General features: G+C 41.1%; 1 protein-coding gene across 3 annotated transcripts in view; it reads left to right on the top strand.

Annotated features, from left to right (window-relative positions):
- The window catches only part of LOC140194560 (GTP-binding protein Rit2-like), a 387,704-nt gene that overhangs the window by 195,664 nt on the left and 174,255 nt on the right, over positions 1-17,785 (top strand). For 2 of the 3 annotated variants that reach the window (XM_072251777.1, XM_072251779.1), the window contains exon 4: positions 8,160-8,204. The exons of the other annotated variant lie outside the window; for it this stretch is intronic. In XM_072251777.1, coding sequence (XP_072107878.1) covers positions 8,160-8,204 — 45 coding nt within the window. The remainder of the gene's footprint in view (positions 1-8,159; positions 8,205-17,785) is intronic. 3 annotated transcript variants of the gene reach the window in all.

Here is a 17,785-nt window from a genome sequence, read left to right as displayed (position 1 = left end):
TAATGACAATGTCGTTGGGTGTTTTATATTCTGTGTTTTTTTGCTACTATTTTGTTTTAGTTTGCGTTATTTGTTCATTTTGTTTGCACTTTGTGGATTTGATGTTTTTCTTTGAATGGGATCCATGTTTTTCTTTGTTTCATGGCTGTCTGTGGAAAGACAACTCTCAGCATTGTTTACTGCATACATACTTTAATAAATGAACTTTGAATCTTGAATCTTTGAATTATTACAGAAACAGTGCAAAACTGTAACCTCTAGAAGTCCTTTGAAATGGAGTTTCTGAAACAATCTGGAAGTAGAAATGGGCAATAAGGATCTTCAGTTACATCCTCTGAATGTAAAACTAGATTAAAGAGGTGGAATAAATTATTTATCAGTTTACAGACTGACATGATCATTATTTACTGCCCATCCCTCAGCCGTGTGGACTATTTCACTGAATTATTACAGCATAAAAAGAGGCAATTTAGCCTATTGGGTCTATACTGGCTCTATATAAAGAAATTGAGTTGGTTTCATTATTCTGGGCTATCTTGATAGCACTGAAAATTAATTCCACTGAGTATTTGCATTTCAACCACTTTTGAAGTTGGTAAGTTCCAAGTTATTACCTCTTGATGTATTTAAAGAAAAGGTTCTTCCTTACATTCTCCCCATAATTCTTTTCCAAAGCTTTAACTCACTATTTTCTGGTACTTTTTCTATAAGTTTTCTACTTTTCCTATTTGTTTTGTTTACTTATCCAAAACTGTTTTTATCTTGTACTCCTTATTGTGACTGTGAACGAAGTCACCGGAGAGACACTGTGGCTGATGGATATAGAAGTCCTTACTTCACAAAGCAACCAGGAATCATACTGGAGACACTCTTGGAAGAAGAGGCCATATTACATGACATTTTTGTATACTCAAGATCAAAGCTAACCATGTCTATAGTTACAGTGTATCCATAATGTTTCCTTTGAATTACATAAAATTTTAAAACACCTCCATCTTCCTACCAATACTCCAGACACCCAAAATGAATATTACTCCCCAATGACTCTGAGCTGCATTCATGCATATGCAGGCATCTTAGGTCAAATGGAGTGTTTCTTTGTTTGTAATCTACCCCATTCTGCAGCTCCAGAATGACCTTTGTTCTGTGCTGCATTTTAAGCTCAATCCACAATCCATGTTCAGGTCTGAAGATTGGTTGCTATTGAAATTAGTATTTCGCTATATACCATAATTGTAGAATACACCCTAACACGCCTCAACATTCAATTCAATCCAAGTAATTTCACAAAATGGCCAAAAAATGGGAAGTCAAAGAAGAAATTACAGAAGCCGTCTCTGAGATCTGTGTATTATTGTTAGTGCCAGAAGACCAGAGGGTGAAGTGCCAAGATATACCTTCTTAACCATCCTATCAGCTTGCATGGCAATTTTGGGTGATCTATGGACATGAACTCCAAAATCTCTCGGTTCCTCCCTGCTACTAAGAATCTTGCCATTAACCCTATACTCTGCCTTACAGTTTGACCATCCGAAATGACTCACTTCCCACTTTCCTAGATTGAACTCCAACTGCCACTCTTTAGCCCAGCTCTGCACCCTGTCAATGTTCCAATCTAACCTTCTGCACCATCCATAATCCTACCAACCTTCGCGCTATCTGCAAACTTACTAATCCACCTTTCCACCTCGTCATCCAAGTCAGTTGTAAAAATCACAAAAGTCAGGAGTCCCAGAACAGTGAATCACTGATCACTGACCTTCAGGTAGAATACGCTCAATCAGCTACCCCCTCTGTGGCCAAGCCAATCCTGAATCCATGCAGCCACTTTTCCCTGGATCCCAAGCCTCCTGATTTGCTGTATGAGCCGACTATGGGGAACCTATTCAAACACCTCACTAAAATCCGTATGCACTTGCTCTACCTGCAATTTGCTTTGTCACTTCTTTGAAAAATTCCGTCAGGCTCCTGAGATACAACCTGTCCCTCACAAAGATATGCTGACTAATCCTAATCAGCCCGTGTTTCTTTAAATGATCATAAATTCTCTTTCTAAAAATCCTCTTCAATTTTCTCCCTACCACGGACATATGATTCACTAATATTTAACTCCCAGGGTTATCCCTGTTCATTTTTTTTAAACAAAGGAATAACAGTTACCACCCACCAGTCATCTGGTACTTCTTTAGTGGTCAGTGAGGGTGCAAGATTCATCACCAAATGTACAGCAATCTCATTTCTTGCTTTCCATAGTAACCTAGAATATATCTGTCCAGCCCAGGTACTTACCCATCCTAATGTTTTTCAAGAGTTCCTGCACATCCTTATTCTTAACATCAGCATATACCAGCATATTAGTCTGTTCTACACTGTCCTCACATTCATCAAGCTTCCTCTCACTAGTGAATACTGAAGCAAAATATTCATTAAGAACCCCGCCAACTTGAGGCATATATCCTCATTTATCATCGATCAGCCGTACCCTCGCTCTCATTATCCTCCTGTACTTCAGGTACATGTAGAACACCCTGGACCAAGGCCTTTTCATGTCACCTTCCAGCTTTCATAAGGTCCTTTCAGGCTGCTTTATAACTCTCCAACATCCTGTCTGATTCTTGCTTCCTAATCCTTAAGTATACTTCTTTCAAACTCTTGACTAGATGTACTACATTATTTGTCAACCATGTTTCCTACACCCTAACATCCTTTCCCTGCCTCAGTTGACAAACCTATCTGGAGGCCCATGCAAGTGTTTCCTAAACAACTTCCACTTTTTCACTTTGTATTTCTCTGAGTACATCAGTTCCCAGTTTATGCTCCCAAGTTCCTGCCAAGTAGCATAATTCACACTCCTCCAATTAAATACTTTCCCATATCGTCTGCTCCTATCCCTGTCCAAGGCTATGGTAAAGGTCAGGGAATTGTAGTCACTGTGTCTGCACTGCTCACCTACTCAGAGATCTGTTACCTAACCACATTCATTGCCTAGTATTAGATCCAGTATGGCTTCCCCTCTAGCTGTTCTGTCTACATATTGTGTCAGGAATCCTTCCTGGACACACCTAACAAAATCAATCAATATCAGGGATCATATCACTTTCTATACCAATATTCCATGTGTTTTGTTAACTGTTGTAACGTGAGCAAAGTCACTGGAGAGACACTGAAGCTAGTGGATGCAGAACTGTTTTATTCAACAAAATGAGATCTCTCAGAGGGCCTGTTTCACCCAATATTACATGACATGTTATATGCTAAAGATCAAAGGTAGTGGCAGGACAATTCTATAGTTACAATGTATCTACAATGCTTCCTTTGAATTACATATGATTTTCACAGCTCCTTCTTCACACCCACACTCCAAACACTCAAAATGAATGTTAACCAGCATTGTCTGGTTTTCAATTAACTGGTGTCCACAACTCCAGGAAACTATTATCAAGGGCTGAATTTTAAATTTATTCTACAATCCACATTCAGGTCTAAAGATTGTTTGCCGAAGGTTATATAAAAAAATATTAACTAACTCCAGAATGTTGGTGTTCAACTTGGAGGAGTGTGAGATGGTACACTTTGGAAGGACAAACTCCAAAGCAGAGTACAAAGTAAATGGCAGGATACTTGGTAGTGTGGAGGAGCAGAGGGATCTGGGGGTACATGTCCACAGATCCCTGAAAGTTGTTTCACAGGTAGATAGGGCAGTTAAGAAAGCTTATGGGGTGTTAGCTTTCATAAGTCGAGGGATAGAGTTTAAGAGTCGTGAGGTAATGATGCAACTCTATAAAACTCTGGTTAGGCCACCCTTGGAGTACTGTGTCCAGTTCTGGTCACCTCACTATAGGAAGGATGTGGAAGCATTGGAAAGGGTACAGAGGAGAATTACCAGGAGGCTGCCTGGTTTAGAGAGAATGCATTACGATCAGAGATTAAGGGAGCTAGAGCTGTACACTTTGGAGAGAAGGAGGATGAGAGGAGACATGATAGAGGTGTACAAGATATTAAGAGGAATAGATAGAGTGGACAGCCAGCGCCCCTTCCCCAGGGCACCACTGCTCAGTACAAGAGGACGTGGCTTTAAGGTAAGGGGTGGGAAGTTCAAGGGGGATATTAGAGGAAGGTTTTTTACTCAGAGAGTGGTTGGTGCATGGAATGCACTGCCTGAGTCAGTGGTGGAGGCAGATACACTAGTGAAATTTAAGAGACTACTAGACAGGTATATAGAGGAATTTAAGGTGGGGGTTTATATGGGAGGCACAGTTTAAGAGTCGGCACAACATTGTGGGCCGAAGGGCCTGTACTGCACTGTACTATTCTATGTTTTACTATTCTGTAAAAGATTTTATAGATATGTGAAAAGAAAAAGATTGGTTAAGACAAATGTAGGTCCCTTACAGTCAGAAACAGGTGAATTGATCATGGGGAACAAGGACATTGCAGACTAATTGAATAACTACTTTGGTTCTGTCTTCACTAAGGAGGACATAAATAATCTTCTGGAAATAGTAGGGGACCGAGGGTCTAGTGAGATGGAGGAACTGAGAGAAATACATGTTAAAAGGGAAGTGGTGTTAGGTAAATTGAAGGGATTAAAGGCAGATGAATCCCCAGGGCCAGGTGGCCTGCATCCCAGAGTGCTTAAGGAAGTAGCCCAAGAAATAGTGGATGCATTAGTGATAATTTTTCAAAACCCTTCAGGTCCTGGATTAGTTCCTGAGGATTGGAGGGTGGCTAATGTAACCCCACTTTTTAACAAAGGAGGGAGAGAGAAACCGGGGAATTATAGACCGGTTAGCCTGACATCGGTGGTGGGGAAAATGCTGGAGTCAGTTATCAAAGGTGTGATAACAGCACATTGGAAAGCGGTGGAATCATCGGACAAAGTCAGCATGGATTTGTGAAAGGAAAATCATGTCTGACGAATCTCATAGAATTTTTTGAGGATGTAACTAGTAGAGTGGATAGGGGAAAACCAGTGGATGTGGTATATCTGGACTTTCAAAAGGCTTTTGACAAGTTCCCACACAGGAGATTAGTGTGCAAACTTAAAGCACACGGTATTGGGGGTATGGTATTGATGTGGATAGAGAGTTGGTTGGCAGACAGAAAGCAAAGAGTGGGAATAAAAGGGACCTTTTCAGAATGGCAGGCAGTGACTCGTGGAGTACCACAAGGTGCAGTGTTGGGACCCCAGTTGTTTACAATATATATTAATGACTTAGACGAGGGAATTAAATGCAGCATCTCCAAGTTTGCCGATGACACGAAGCTGGGCGGCACTGTTAGCTGTGAGGAGGATGCTAAGAGGTTGCAGGGTGACTTGGATAGGTTAGGTGAGTGGGCAAATTCATGGCAGTTGCAATTTAATGTGGATAAATGTGAGGTTATCCACTTTGGTGGCAAGAACATGAAAACAGATTATTATCTGAATGGTGGCCGATTAGGAAAAGGGGGAGGTGCAACGAGACCTGGGTGTCATTGTACACCAGTCATTGAAAGTGGGCATGCAGGTACAGCAGGTGGTGAAAAAGGCGAATGGTATGCTGGCATTCATAACAAGAGGATTTGAGTACAGGAGCAGGGAGGTACTACTGCAGTTGTACAAGGCCTTGGTGAGACCACACCTGGAGTATTGTGTGTAATTTTGGTCCCCTAATCTGAGGAAAGACATTCTTGCCATTGAGGGAGTACAAAGAAGGTTCACCAGATTGATTCCTGGGATGGAAGGACTTTCATATGATGAAGGACTGGATTGACTAGGCTTATACTCTCTGGAATTTAGAAGATTGAGGGGGGATCTTATTGAAACGTATAAAATTCTAAAGGGATTGGACAGGCTAGATGTAGGAAGATTGTTCCCGATGTTGGGGAAGTCCAGAACGAGGGGTCACAGTTTGAGGATAGAGGGGAAGCCTTTTAGGACCGAGATGAGGAAAAACTTCTTCACACCAAGAGTGGTGAATCTGTGGAATTCTCTGCCACAGAAAACAGTTGAGGCCAGTTCATTGGCTATATTTAAGAGGGAGTTAGATATGGCCCTTGTGGCTAAAGGGTGAGGGGGTATGGAGGGAAGGCTGGTACAGGGTTCTGAGTTGGATGATCAGCCATGATCATACTGAATGGTGGTGCAGGCTCGAAGGGCCGAATGGCCTACTCCTGCACCTATTTTCTATGTTTCTATGTTCTATAGACTATGCCCTAATACTATTTCCAGTGCAGAAGGAGCCCCAGGTCCCTCTTTAAACCTGTGACTCTACTGTATGTCTCTGTTGCTTCTCCCATCCTCTCTCACAAAGTGCATCAGCTGACACTTTTCTGTATTAAACCCTCTGCCACTTTCTGCTATTCTTTTGCATTCCTGATGGAAGTCTCACCTGAAGCATAAATGTAGTACTTTTTTCCTGCAGATGAGACCTGACTTGCTGAGGATTTTCATTTTTTTTTCTGTTTTTGTTTGAGATTTACAGCATTTGCAGTTCTTTTGATTTTCTCCTTACAGTTAACTGATTCTCATTGTTTCCATGCCAAATGTGGTATGATTAGCAAATATTAATATTTTTGAATAAACATCAAGTCATTTACTTAATACTTTCTTGAATATAGGCATCACGTATGACACTTTGGAAATTTATAGAACTTTCCCCATGTCCCTGAAGACTGTAAACTCCTCAGTTGTATGCATGTAAACTTACCTTAGCAATATGGGATCAGAGTACCTGATTTACCCACTCTAACTGGAGGCATGTTTTACATCTTGCCTCTTGGTTTTCACTCCATTCATTACCTCCATCTTTTCCAATTTTTTATTAACTTACAGTTCTCAGTAAACTGTATTATAACATACTCATTGTATTGTAGGGTTACTTTGTGATTCTATGCACACATAGAGGGACATGATTTAAGAAAGAATTGAGAAAGAATTTCTTTAGTCAGAGTCTGTGGAATTCATTGCCATAGATGGCTGTGGAGGCAAAATCATTGAGCATTTTTAAAGAGGAGGTTGATAGGTTCTTTATTAGTCAGGGCATCAAAGATTACGTGGAGAAGGCAGAAAATGGGATTGAGAGGGATAATAAATGGACTGGTGGAGCAGACTCGATGGGCTGAATGCCCTAGTTCTGTTCCTGTGACTTATGGTCTTATATCACTTCTTGTTCCCAGAGACCCCACTGTGTATTCTGCTGCCCATTTACTGCTTGTATTCGAGTCAGTCACAATGTCATGTTTCTGCCTTTACACACAGCACACACGAGGTAAGGGTGGGAAATGAGTGAATTAGATAGATTCATCACAACAATCCAATCACTTCATGGTCACAGTTGTACACATTTAAACCCCAGTCTCCATGTCATTCATCCAGGCTTCTGGATAACAGTCAAGTCAGTGTTTCACCATTTTACTGAATCTGTCATAATATCATATTTAATATTGCAACTTCAAACAGAAAAAAATGCTGATTAATAGAAAAGGCAACAAATCCTCTACTACCTGGAATTGAACGTGACCCAAATTGACACTTTTTCATCTGTTTTTATTGTACACTGAATTTATTGAGGTTAAACAATCATCACAAAATGACATTATTGATGCTTTCTTTTTTCTCTGGTTGTCCAAAATGTCAAAGGAAATGAGTTTAGTCAAACTAAATGTCGGTGGAGAATCCACTGCCTATCCCTCAAGTATAAATGGAAAACTCTTGCTGACAGGTGGAATATGGACAGAGGTACTCGAGTGAAAGCTTTATTTTTGTGATTTGGATTGAGATCTGCAGAGTATTGTTAACATGACAGATATGTTTTTAAACTCCATTTTATGTTTCTTTCCTTGGTATTAAAGACAAATTAAATATTCTAACATGATCTCCTAGTAGCCTTATTGGCAAAGGCAAGTGACCCAGAAAGACAAAGGCAGTTTAAGGTTCATTTTTTCCTCTTTATTGATGTTAACTGATCACAGATAAAGTAAAGTAGGAAACTCCTGTTGGTTTCCGTGCTCTTGTTCCACAGAAGGAAAATAGATGATGCTGATGACCTTGGTGGAAGTGGTACATTTTGGTTTAGAGAGAAGGTCAAATTAGAAATGATTTTCCTGTTATTGAGCCAAATTGCCTGCCAACTTCAATATTTGCCATTCTTTCTGTTCTTTGTATTTTGCTACATTAGGCTCAGAAGTCCACAGTTAAGATACCGTCCAGAATAACATGTACTGTAAGTACACATCAGAATACTTGATTACTTATCACACATTCCAATACCCTGAAGGTATCATAAAAGATGCTGCTTGAAAAGTATACTCTCCAAAATACCAATCATCAGAGTATGGGAATACCTAGGATGTAGTTTGGTGATGGGGGGGGGAATTTTGTGGGGGGGGGGGGAAGTTGGGTGAGTTATATGAGGACAGATTACACAGACTTGACATGAGTCTAAATGTGCAAGAGGTGATCTCATTGAATTCTGAAGAGAGAGGGCATAGTAGAAGCAGAGTTGCTATTTCCTGGCTTGGCTAACTCGAGTCAGTAGTTAACCAGACTTCATCAATTCAGGACAGAGTTGAAAGGAAATTTCTTCTAAGCATCTGAACATCCACAAACCTCTCAGATGGAGAATGGATAGAGAATCCTGAAGACTATACATCTTCTGGAATATTTTACCGCACCCCTATACAAATCATTATCCATCAGGTCGTAATCTGCATGGAAGTCGGTGACAAGTGGTGTGCCTCAGGGATCTGTTCTGGGACCCCTACTCTTCATGATTTTAATAAATGACCTGGATGAAGAAGTGGTGGGATGGGTTAGTAAATTTGCTGATGACACAAAGATTGGGGGTGTTGTGGATAGAGTGGAGGGCTGTCAGAGGTTACAGCAGGACATTGATAGGATGCAAAACTGGGCTGAGAAGTGGTAGATGGAGTTCAACCCAGATAAGTGTGAGGTGGTTCATTTTGGTAGGTCACATATAATGGCAGAATATAGTATTAATGGTAAAACTCTTGGCAGTGAGGAGGTTCAGAGGGGTCTTGGGGTCCAAGTCCACAGGACACTCAAAGCTGCTGCGTGGTTAAGAAGGCATACGGTGCATTGACCTTCATCAATCGTGAGATTGAGTTTTAAGAACCGAGAGGTAATGTTGCAGCTATATAGCACCCTAGTCAGACCACACTTGGAGTACTGTGCTCAGTTCTGGTGGCCTCACTACAGGAAGGATGTGCAGAGGAGATTTACAAGGATGTTGCCTGGTTTGGGGAGCATTCCTTATGAGAATAGATTGAGTGAACTTGGCGTTTTCTTCTTGGAGCGACAGAGGATGAGAGGTGGCCTGATAGAGATGTACAAGATGATGAGAGGCATTGATCGTGTGGATAGACAGAGGCTTTTTTCCCAGGGCTGAAATGGCTAGCATGAGAGGGCACAGTTTTAAGCTGCTTGGAAGTAGGTACAGAGGAGATGTCAGGGGTTAAGTTTTTTATGCAGAGAGTGGTGAGTGCGTGGAATGGGCTGCCAGTGACAGTGGTGGGGGCGGAAACGACAGGGTCTTTTAAGATTCTCCTCGATAGGTACATGGAGCTTAGAAAAATAGAGGGCTGTGGACAATCCTAGGTATTTTCTAAGGTAAGGACATATTTGGTACAGCTTTGTGGACTGAAGGGCATGTATTGTGCTGTAGGTTTTCTGTGTTCTGTGTTTCTAAATCAATCTAGTGAACTTATGCTCCACTCTGTAGAAAGAATAAACTGGAAGTGTATTGGGCTTGAGATGGATAGGTCAGACCTGTAGGCAATATTCATGATTAGAGTTTCATCAAAGAAGGGCTTTGCCACTCTTGCACCCAAGTATCCTTGTAGCATACCAACATACCTTACGCTGAACATGGTCATCCCCCTGCACAATTTCTCTAGTGCTAGATCTCAAAGCTGATTTCTTTAAATGGTTCAATTACATTAGACCATTAGTTTTCCACTATGTCTCGAAGGTTTTCCGTTTTTTCTTCGTAAGGACATACACAAATGATATGTTTGTCTTGCTATTGTTTAGCTTTTCCTGCTTCAGTATGCCATGTACCCACATGAGCCATAGCCAATCTTTTTGTTGTATCTATGGAAGCCTTAACAATGTGTTTTTATGTTTTGCATTAGCTAGTTCTAATATTCTACTTCCCTTTTCCAGCCAAATCCCACACTGCATTATATTGCTAAGTAACTAGAAATCCCACTATTTTTAAATCAGAACTGGCATATCCTCACATTGATAAGGAGCAATTCCTTGTCCAGGAATCTGGGAATAACAGGAATAAAATGACAAGACCTCATTCCTACTGCTGGTTGAAACCATTTGTGTCCAAACTATTGGATGTTATGGAGAACATGTCATTAGTGCTTCACTGCTTGACAGAGCTATCTGGTGTTTGTCAGGACGGTATCTTGGTTGATGTACAGTCTGCAGTGTGCTGCAAAACTTATCTTCTTTTCTGGAAAAAGCCACATTTGGGGAAAACTCTTTTTTTTTCATTTTCCAGAACGCCTCTCTTACAGCTTGTATGTGCACTGCATGCCCTCTACTGAGTTGTAAACTATGAATCAGGAACAGATTATTGATAGGCAGCTGACGGAAATCAGCTGTGGTCTGGTTTTGCTTTGGGCTGTGGCATGAGGATTCTTGGGGCACAAGCCAGGCATGTGATGGAATACTCTGAATGTGCTGGAGGGAGTGCAGCACCACCAACTCTCAGGAAGGTTGACACCATCAGAAAAAGCAATCTATTTAATTGTTAGTACCCCTTCCACCATCCTAAAAAAAATCATTCTGCACAGCACAGACCCACAGTGGCCACAAGGGGGCCACCTATAAAATTCACTGTAGCTCAGGCAATTCTGATAGCATCCCCAACTTCTAACGTCAGCAAGTTCAGAGGAGCAGCCGCTGGGAAACGGCACGGCCTGCAGGTTCCCTTCCCTTCCTGGATTAGATATATATTGTCAGTTTTTCATCATCACTAATCCAAAGCCTGGGACTCCCTAACCAGCAGCTCAATGGGAGGCACATTCACCAGGAGCACTGAAGCAGTTCAGAAGGCATCACCACCCATTAGAGGTGGAAAATAAACATGGTCTTTGGCAATAGTATTCAGAACCTGAAAAGTGAATAAAGAGAAAAGTATAAATATGTACTTGTGGGTGGCATCTTTGAGACGGATTGGCTTTATCTTTGAACCCAGGAATTTCTATTTTATAGAACCATAGAACATTACAGCACAGAAACAGGCCTTTTGGCCCTTCTTGGCTGTGTATTATGCAGATCCCTCACGTGGTAGGCTTTTCAGTGTCAATAACTGTTTAAATGTCTACTGGTGCATTACTCACAAAATTGCTTTTTGTTGTTCAATAACGTGAATATCCTATGTTATTCATTTATTTATTGATGTACAGCATGGAAGAAGCCCTTCCAGTCCTTTGAGCCACGCCTGTCCAGCATTCCTCCAATTTAATCCTAGCCTAATCAAGGGACAATTTATAATGACCAATTAACCTACCAACCAGTATGCTTTTGGACTGTGGGAGAAAACCCTTGCAGTCATGGGGAGAACGCACAAACTCCTTACAGGCAGCAGTGGGAATTGAACCCGAGTCTCTGGCATTGTAGAACATTTTGCTAGCCATGACACTACGCTACGCAATATGATTTACATTATTCTGCTGATAAGTGGACTGTGGTTTACAGTGGCCTGTTCCTTGAAAGCTTACCTTTGGTGTAAATTGACACACAGCAGATTAGAAATTAACCGTAGTCGGTGATGGAATATAAGGAGCTGTCGGAACTTTCCAGTCCTAGAAATGAACTGGGATAAAATTATGAAAATAAAATAACTGCTCATGCTGTAAGTGTCTTAACCCTTATGGCCTATGTTTCATTCTAGTTAATAAACATAAAATATCCTATTCTCATAGACTCCGAAATTGCAACACATTTATGTAGTTACCAGTGTAACAGCTTAACCTCCTTATTGTGGCTTCATACCAGCTGTCATCTCTACACTATCACACATGTACTAGTAACCCTATGGGCAGCAAATATGGATCACCAGGGTTTGTCTTACACTGGTTCCAATGCAAAAGTTATCACAGCAACACACAATGACACTACTCAATTATGCTTGCAAATTGCTATAATAGCAACCTTAGCGTCAGGGAGCAGGTTTATAACAGAATGCTCTTTTTAAAGTGCAAATGGTCTACTAAATTTAGACGTGAAATGCCTACAAAGCTGAGTATGCAGTAAAATAATTAAAACTGCATCTCATGCAGAACAAAGGGGAGGCTTTTGAATGCTAAATTTTCTTTACAGCTTTCAAATGACACATTTCCCACCTTTGTAACTGTACAATTGCCAGTCCAAAAATATCTAGGTGACAGCTGTAGTTCATATCCAAAAAGACTATTTTCCTTAATGATATTTCCATTATAAAATGTCCGTTTATTACCTTGGTAATTGTTTTGTTACATTCTGAGAAATCCTTAATGTCTTTATTTAATATGAATGTAATGTCCAAGGGTGCAGTGTGGCTGTGTATTATCAAGCTGTCCCCTGTCTGGACGTGGATCTGTACTAGAAGCCTGCTGCACGGGGAGCATCCAATTTCAGCCAGGTCACAGGGATGCGGAGCGCGACCTGTTTCCCCGAGCAACTCCCAACCCCCTTCCCAGCTGCCACAGTATTCCAAGGGCTGCATCAATTTTCAACCTCAAACTGTGAGAAGCAGGCTAATGAGATACATTTATTGTGCAAATAAGTTCACATTTAAGATTCAGTTTAGCTGCAGCGGAAGAGATATGCATTCAGCGTTTGGCACTGACTGTGAGACCACCGGCAGGAGCAAGCCTTCTGCTGCTTTGGCAATGTCGCATTGCTTACAGCTGTACTTGGTGCAAGGCCAATTTTTAAAGTTTTTAAGATAAATAACGATCAGCTATTTTTTAATGGAGACAAAACTTACTGATTGGCGAACAGGGCAGTGGCCACGTGCTTAATGGATGTGTAGAGAACTCCATTTTGCACCAACTTGGGAGAACTTTGTTGTGTTGGCAGTTCATTGCTAAAATTAAGTAATTGTCTTCATAAACAGGCAAGCAGCTACATGGATGAAACTTCCTGAAGCCTAGAGGATTTACTGTGGCCAAATTTGCAACATATCCTGCCAGAAGACAATCAATTCATTTAAAGCAAGCACAGGAAAAGGGAATCCAGATTCAGATTCAGATTTAATTGTCACATACACATCAGAACTTTCAGTGCAATGCGTCGTTTGTGTTAGCAACCAACACACCTAAGGATGCGCTGGGGGGAAATATGCAAGTGTCACCACACAACCAGGTGCCATCCATAGCATGCCCTCAATGTTCTGCAGAACACCACAAGGAACAACAACATCAAAGCAAAATAAGATAGCAACAACAAACATCTACATGGAGCGATGTCGCTGGAAAGCAGCAAACATCATCAGGGACCCCCACCAACTCAGCCATGCTCACTTCTCGCTGCTGCCATCAGGAAGGTGGCACAGGAGCCTCAGGACTCACACCTCCAGGTTCAGGAACGGTTATTACTTTGCAACCATCGGGTTCTTGAACCAGTGGGGATAACTTCATTCAACTTCACTTGCCCCAGCTCTGAACAGTTCCAACAAACTATGGAGTCACTTACATGGGCTCTTCATCTCATATTCTCGATACTTATTGCTTACTTATTTACTATTATTATTATTATTATTATTCTCCTCTCTTTTGTATTTGCACAGTTTGTTGTTTTTGCACATTAGTTGTTGGGTTTGCTCTTCTATTGATTCTTTTATGGTTCTTGGATTTACTGTGTATGCCCATAAGAAAACAAATGTTAGGGTTGTATGTGGGGACATATGTGTACTTTGAACAAAACAAGATCCTTTCTGTGCTCTCTCTGTCCCATCGATCCAACTACTCACACATACAGACTGGCTTCCAGTCCCTGGGAAGGCCATCTCCAGCCCTCCAGTCCTTGGTCCCGGACTCTCAAATTTACAGATATCAGGCCTCCATCTTCAGACTTCACCGCAAGACTCGCTGATCACAGATTTGACCTTTGGGCCTCGACTTCTGGACCTCCGAACCCCGTGACCTGGGTCCTCGTGACACCTTCAGCCCTCTACTTTCAGGCTTTGACCTTTAGGTTTCTACCTCCTGAATTGCCTGCTCTGGATTTCAACCTTTGGTTTTACTCTCTGGACATCACTGGGTTTGACCCTCTCGCCTCAGATTCCAGGCTTGTATGGACTTTGACTTCAGGACTGGCACAGACCTCCAACCCTGACCTCCCATAAGTACCTAGGACTGGTCTGTGACTTGGGGAATGCTGGTTACCTCAGTACTTGCTGACATGACCTCCAGGATCAGTGAAGAAGTCTAGGTTGGAGGACACTGAATATTTCAGATGTTTATTGTGCTGCAGGATTTTGCAAATATTAGCAAATGTTAATAACAAACATTGAGATGCAAAATTGCTTAATTTTAAGTTGGAAGTGGAATGGCGAGGATATTGTGAGTTAAGGGACAGTTAAGCTTGGAATGACCTCCAGTTCACAGAGATGGGAAGGAGATGGCTGACCATGAATACAATATTATTGTCAGATCTAGAGGGAAATATTCTGCTAATATTTTCAAATCCATTACACCCCACAGTATCACAATTTCTGACTAAGAAATCTGAACAAAGAAAGCATGGCTACACCATACTCAAAATATTTCAACGTGTTAACATCCCTGTGTACTTTTCAAATATGTATCAGCATGTGTACTTGTTTGTTTTCTCTCTCTCTCTCTGAATGGTCTCATTAATCTGTTCACTAGATATCTCAGTAACCTCAGCCTCATCCCAACAGGTTTTCCCCTTGTTTTATAATACCTAACTATTCTTTCTGCAACACAATCCTAACTTATTTTCCTTCTTTCAAATTCTGATTCAGATTTACTTATAATATGTAATAACAAGCAGAAACATGTAATTACATGAAATAGCAAGCAGGATAGACAAAGGAGAACTGGTTGATGTTGTGTACTTGGGTTTTCAGATGGCCTTTGACAGGGTACATGCGTGAGGCTACTAATCAAGATAAGAGTGCAAGATATTACAGGAAAGATTCTCACATCAATAAAGCGGTGGCCGATTGGCAGGAGACAAAGCATAGAAATAAAGGGATCATTTTCAGATTGGCTGCCATGACTAGTGGTGTTCCACAGAGGTCTGTGTTGGGATCTATTCTTTTTACCTTGTACGTCAACAAATTGGATGATGAGATTGACGGCTTTGCGGCCAAATTTGCAATGATACAATGATCAGTGGAGGAGGAGGTAGTGTTGAGGAAGCAGAGGGGCTACAGAATGACAGACCGATTAGGAGAATGGGCAAATTGGTGATGGAATACAGTGTTGGGAAGTGTCTGGTCATGCACTTAGGCAGAAGGAATAAAAGCATAGACTGTTTTCTAAACAGAGAGAAAATTCAAAAATCCAAGGTGCCCTAAGGTTGAATCGGTGGTGAGGAAGGCAAATACAATGTTAGCGTTCATTTCAAGAGGAGTGGATATAAAAACAAAGATGTAATGCTGAGGCTGTATAAGGAAGGCATTGGTGAGGCCTCACTTGGAGTATTGTGAGCAGTTTTTAGCCCCTTATTTAAGAAAGGATATGCTGACATTGGAGATGGTTCAGAGGAGGTTCACAAGAAAGATTCCAGGAATGAAATGGTTATCATATGAGTGGCATTTGTTGGCTCTGGGCCTGTACTCACTGGAATTTAGAGGATCTTATTGAAACCTATTGAATGGTGAAAAGCCTAAATAGAGTGGTTATGAAGAGGGTGTTTCCTTTGGTAGGGGACTCTGTGACCCAAGGGCACAGACTGAAGATAGAGGGACAACCATTCAGAACAGAGGTAAGGAGGAATTTCTTTAGCCAAAGGGTGGCGAATCTGTGGAATGCATTGTCACAGGCGGCTGTGGAGGTCAGGTTATTGGATGCATTTGAGGTAAAGGTTGATAGGTTCCTGATTAGCCAGGGAGCAAAAAGTTGTGGAGAGAAGGCAGGAGAATGGGGTTGAGAGGGAAATGGACCAGACATGATGAAATGGTAGAGAAGACTCAATGGGCCAAATGGCCTAATTCTTTTCCTGTATCTTATGATCTTATGGTCTTGTGTATATTGAAATATACAGTAAAGTGTGTTCTTTGTGATAACAACCAACACACCCAAGGATGTGCTGAGGGTAGCCCGTAAGTGCTATCATACAATTCTGGTGCCAACATGCCCATCATGCTCAACAGAACAACATAGAACACAACAAAACAGAACACACCAATCTTCAAAGGAACAACAGCAAAGTAAGTCCCATTCCTTCTTACCATGCACATACACTGTCTACTCATCCTAGAACAAGTCATCTTCAGCCTCCAGCCTTCAGCTGACTCATGCAGACATTGGGCCTTCACCTTCCCCTGCAGAATCCTAGAAATTCAGACTCAGGGCTCTGACCATCTTGTTTTGACTTTTGGACTTCCAAATGACTTTCGGGCCTCGATCTAGACTTTTGATTAACCTTCAAGCTTCAATCCTCGGTATCAAGTCAGCACTCACTGATGATGATGAATGAGGAGCTTTGATCTTACTTCTGATGATGGATCGTCAACCTGAAATTTCTTCCCAGATGACCTGCTGAGATTTAGCAGTAAAACAAGAACTGCTGCAGATGTGGGAAAATGCTGGAGGAATTCAATGAGTAAGGTAGTATCTCTGGAGGGAAATGTACAGGTCGATATTTTTGGGCCAAAACTCTTCTTTGCAACACTTTTTTTTTCACATGAATTATTAGAACTTTAATCACATTAAACTTAATCAAATGAACATCTGTTTAGCTGTTAAAGTGTTAACCCTTTAAATTTAAAACATTCAGGCCTCCCATTTCTTCTGAGGTGTGTGCATATGTGCCCCACTTCTCTCCCTTTATTCATCTTCTTTTCCCACATCCTTGGTCTTTGTTGAATACTTCTGCGCTCCTTTAATGCCATTTCAGCTTAATGCTCTGCTAGGTTTTGGCTATTCATGTGCCGTGCAATAGCAGGAATGGATACTAGAATTGCATTTCAAGATACATGGAAATGCCATAAATATTAACCTCCCTGTTGGCACTATTCTACTGTAGGAATGCACACATTTATCTGCAATACTTGCTACATCTACAGACGAATATGTGATAACACTTTCAACATTCATAAACTGTGAGGCATATAGCATAAAGAGTTATGCCCTGTTGAACTGTACCTTTTTACAAAAGAAAAGTCTGATAATTTCAGTCAGCAGAAGACCTTTGATCCATCTAGCCCACCTCTCTGTGGTATTCCCTTGGTGCAGTTCTAATGACTCTGAATCATTTTTGTTGACAAGTGCATGACTAATTTGTCCTTGAAACCCATTATGTTACTTACTTCACTATACTATATGTACTTGCTGGTAATTTGTTCCCTATTATTTCGTGCTTGTTGTAATGGCTCTCCACCACTTTGTATGCTCAGTAAGGTGGTGTTAATAGCTATTCATTTTTAAAGTTATTTCAATGGTCTAATTGTTCACATTCTTTTTAACTTCAGGCATTCTGATACTTTGCTTCTGTGCCTGTGAGGACACAGCCAAAGTGAAAAACTTGCAAACTTCTTTGCTTTTGATATTTTCTTTGTTACCTGATTAATTGGAGATGATGCAACATCAT

Source organism: Mobula birostris, chromosome 3 (assembly GCF_030028105.1).
Source record: "Mobula birostris isolate sMobBir1 chromosome 3, sMobBir1.hap1, whole genome shotgun sequence".
In the NCBI taxonomy this organism is placed as follows: domain Eukaryota; kingdom Metazoa; phylum Chordata; class Chondrichthyes; order Myliobatiformes; family Myliobatidae; genus Mobula; species Mobula birostris.
This window is presented reverse-complemented; position numbering and strand designations above follow the sequence as displayed.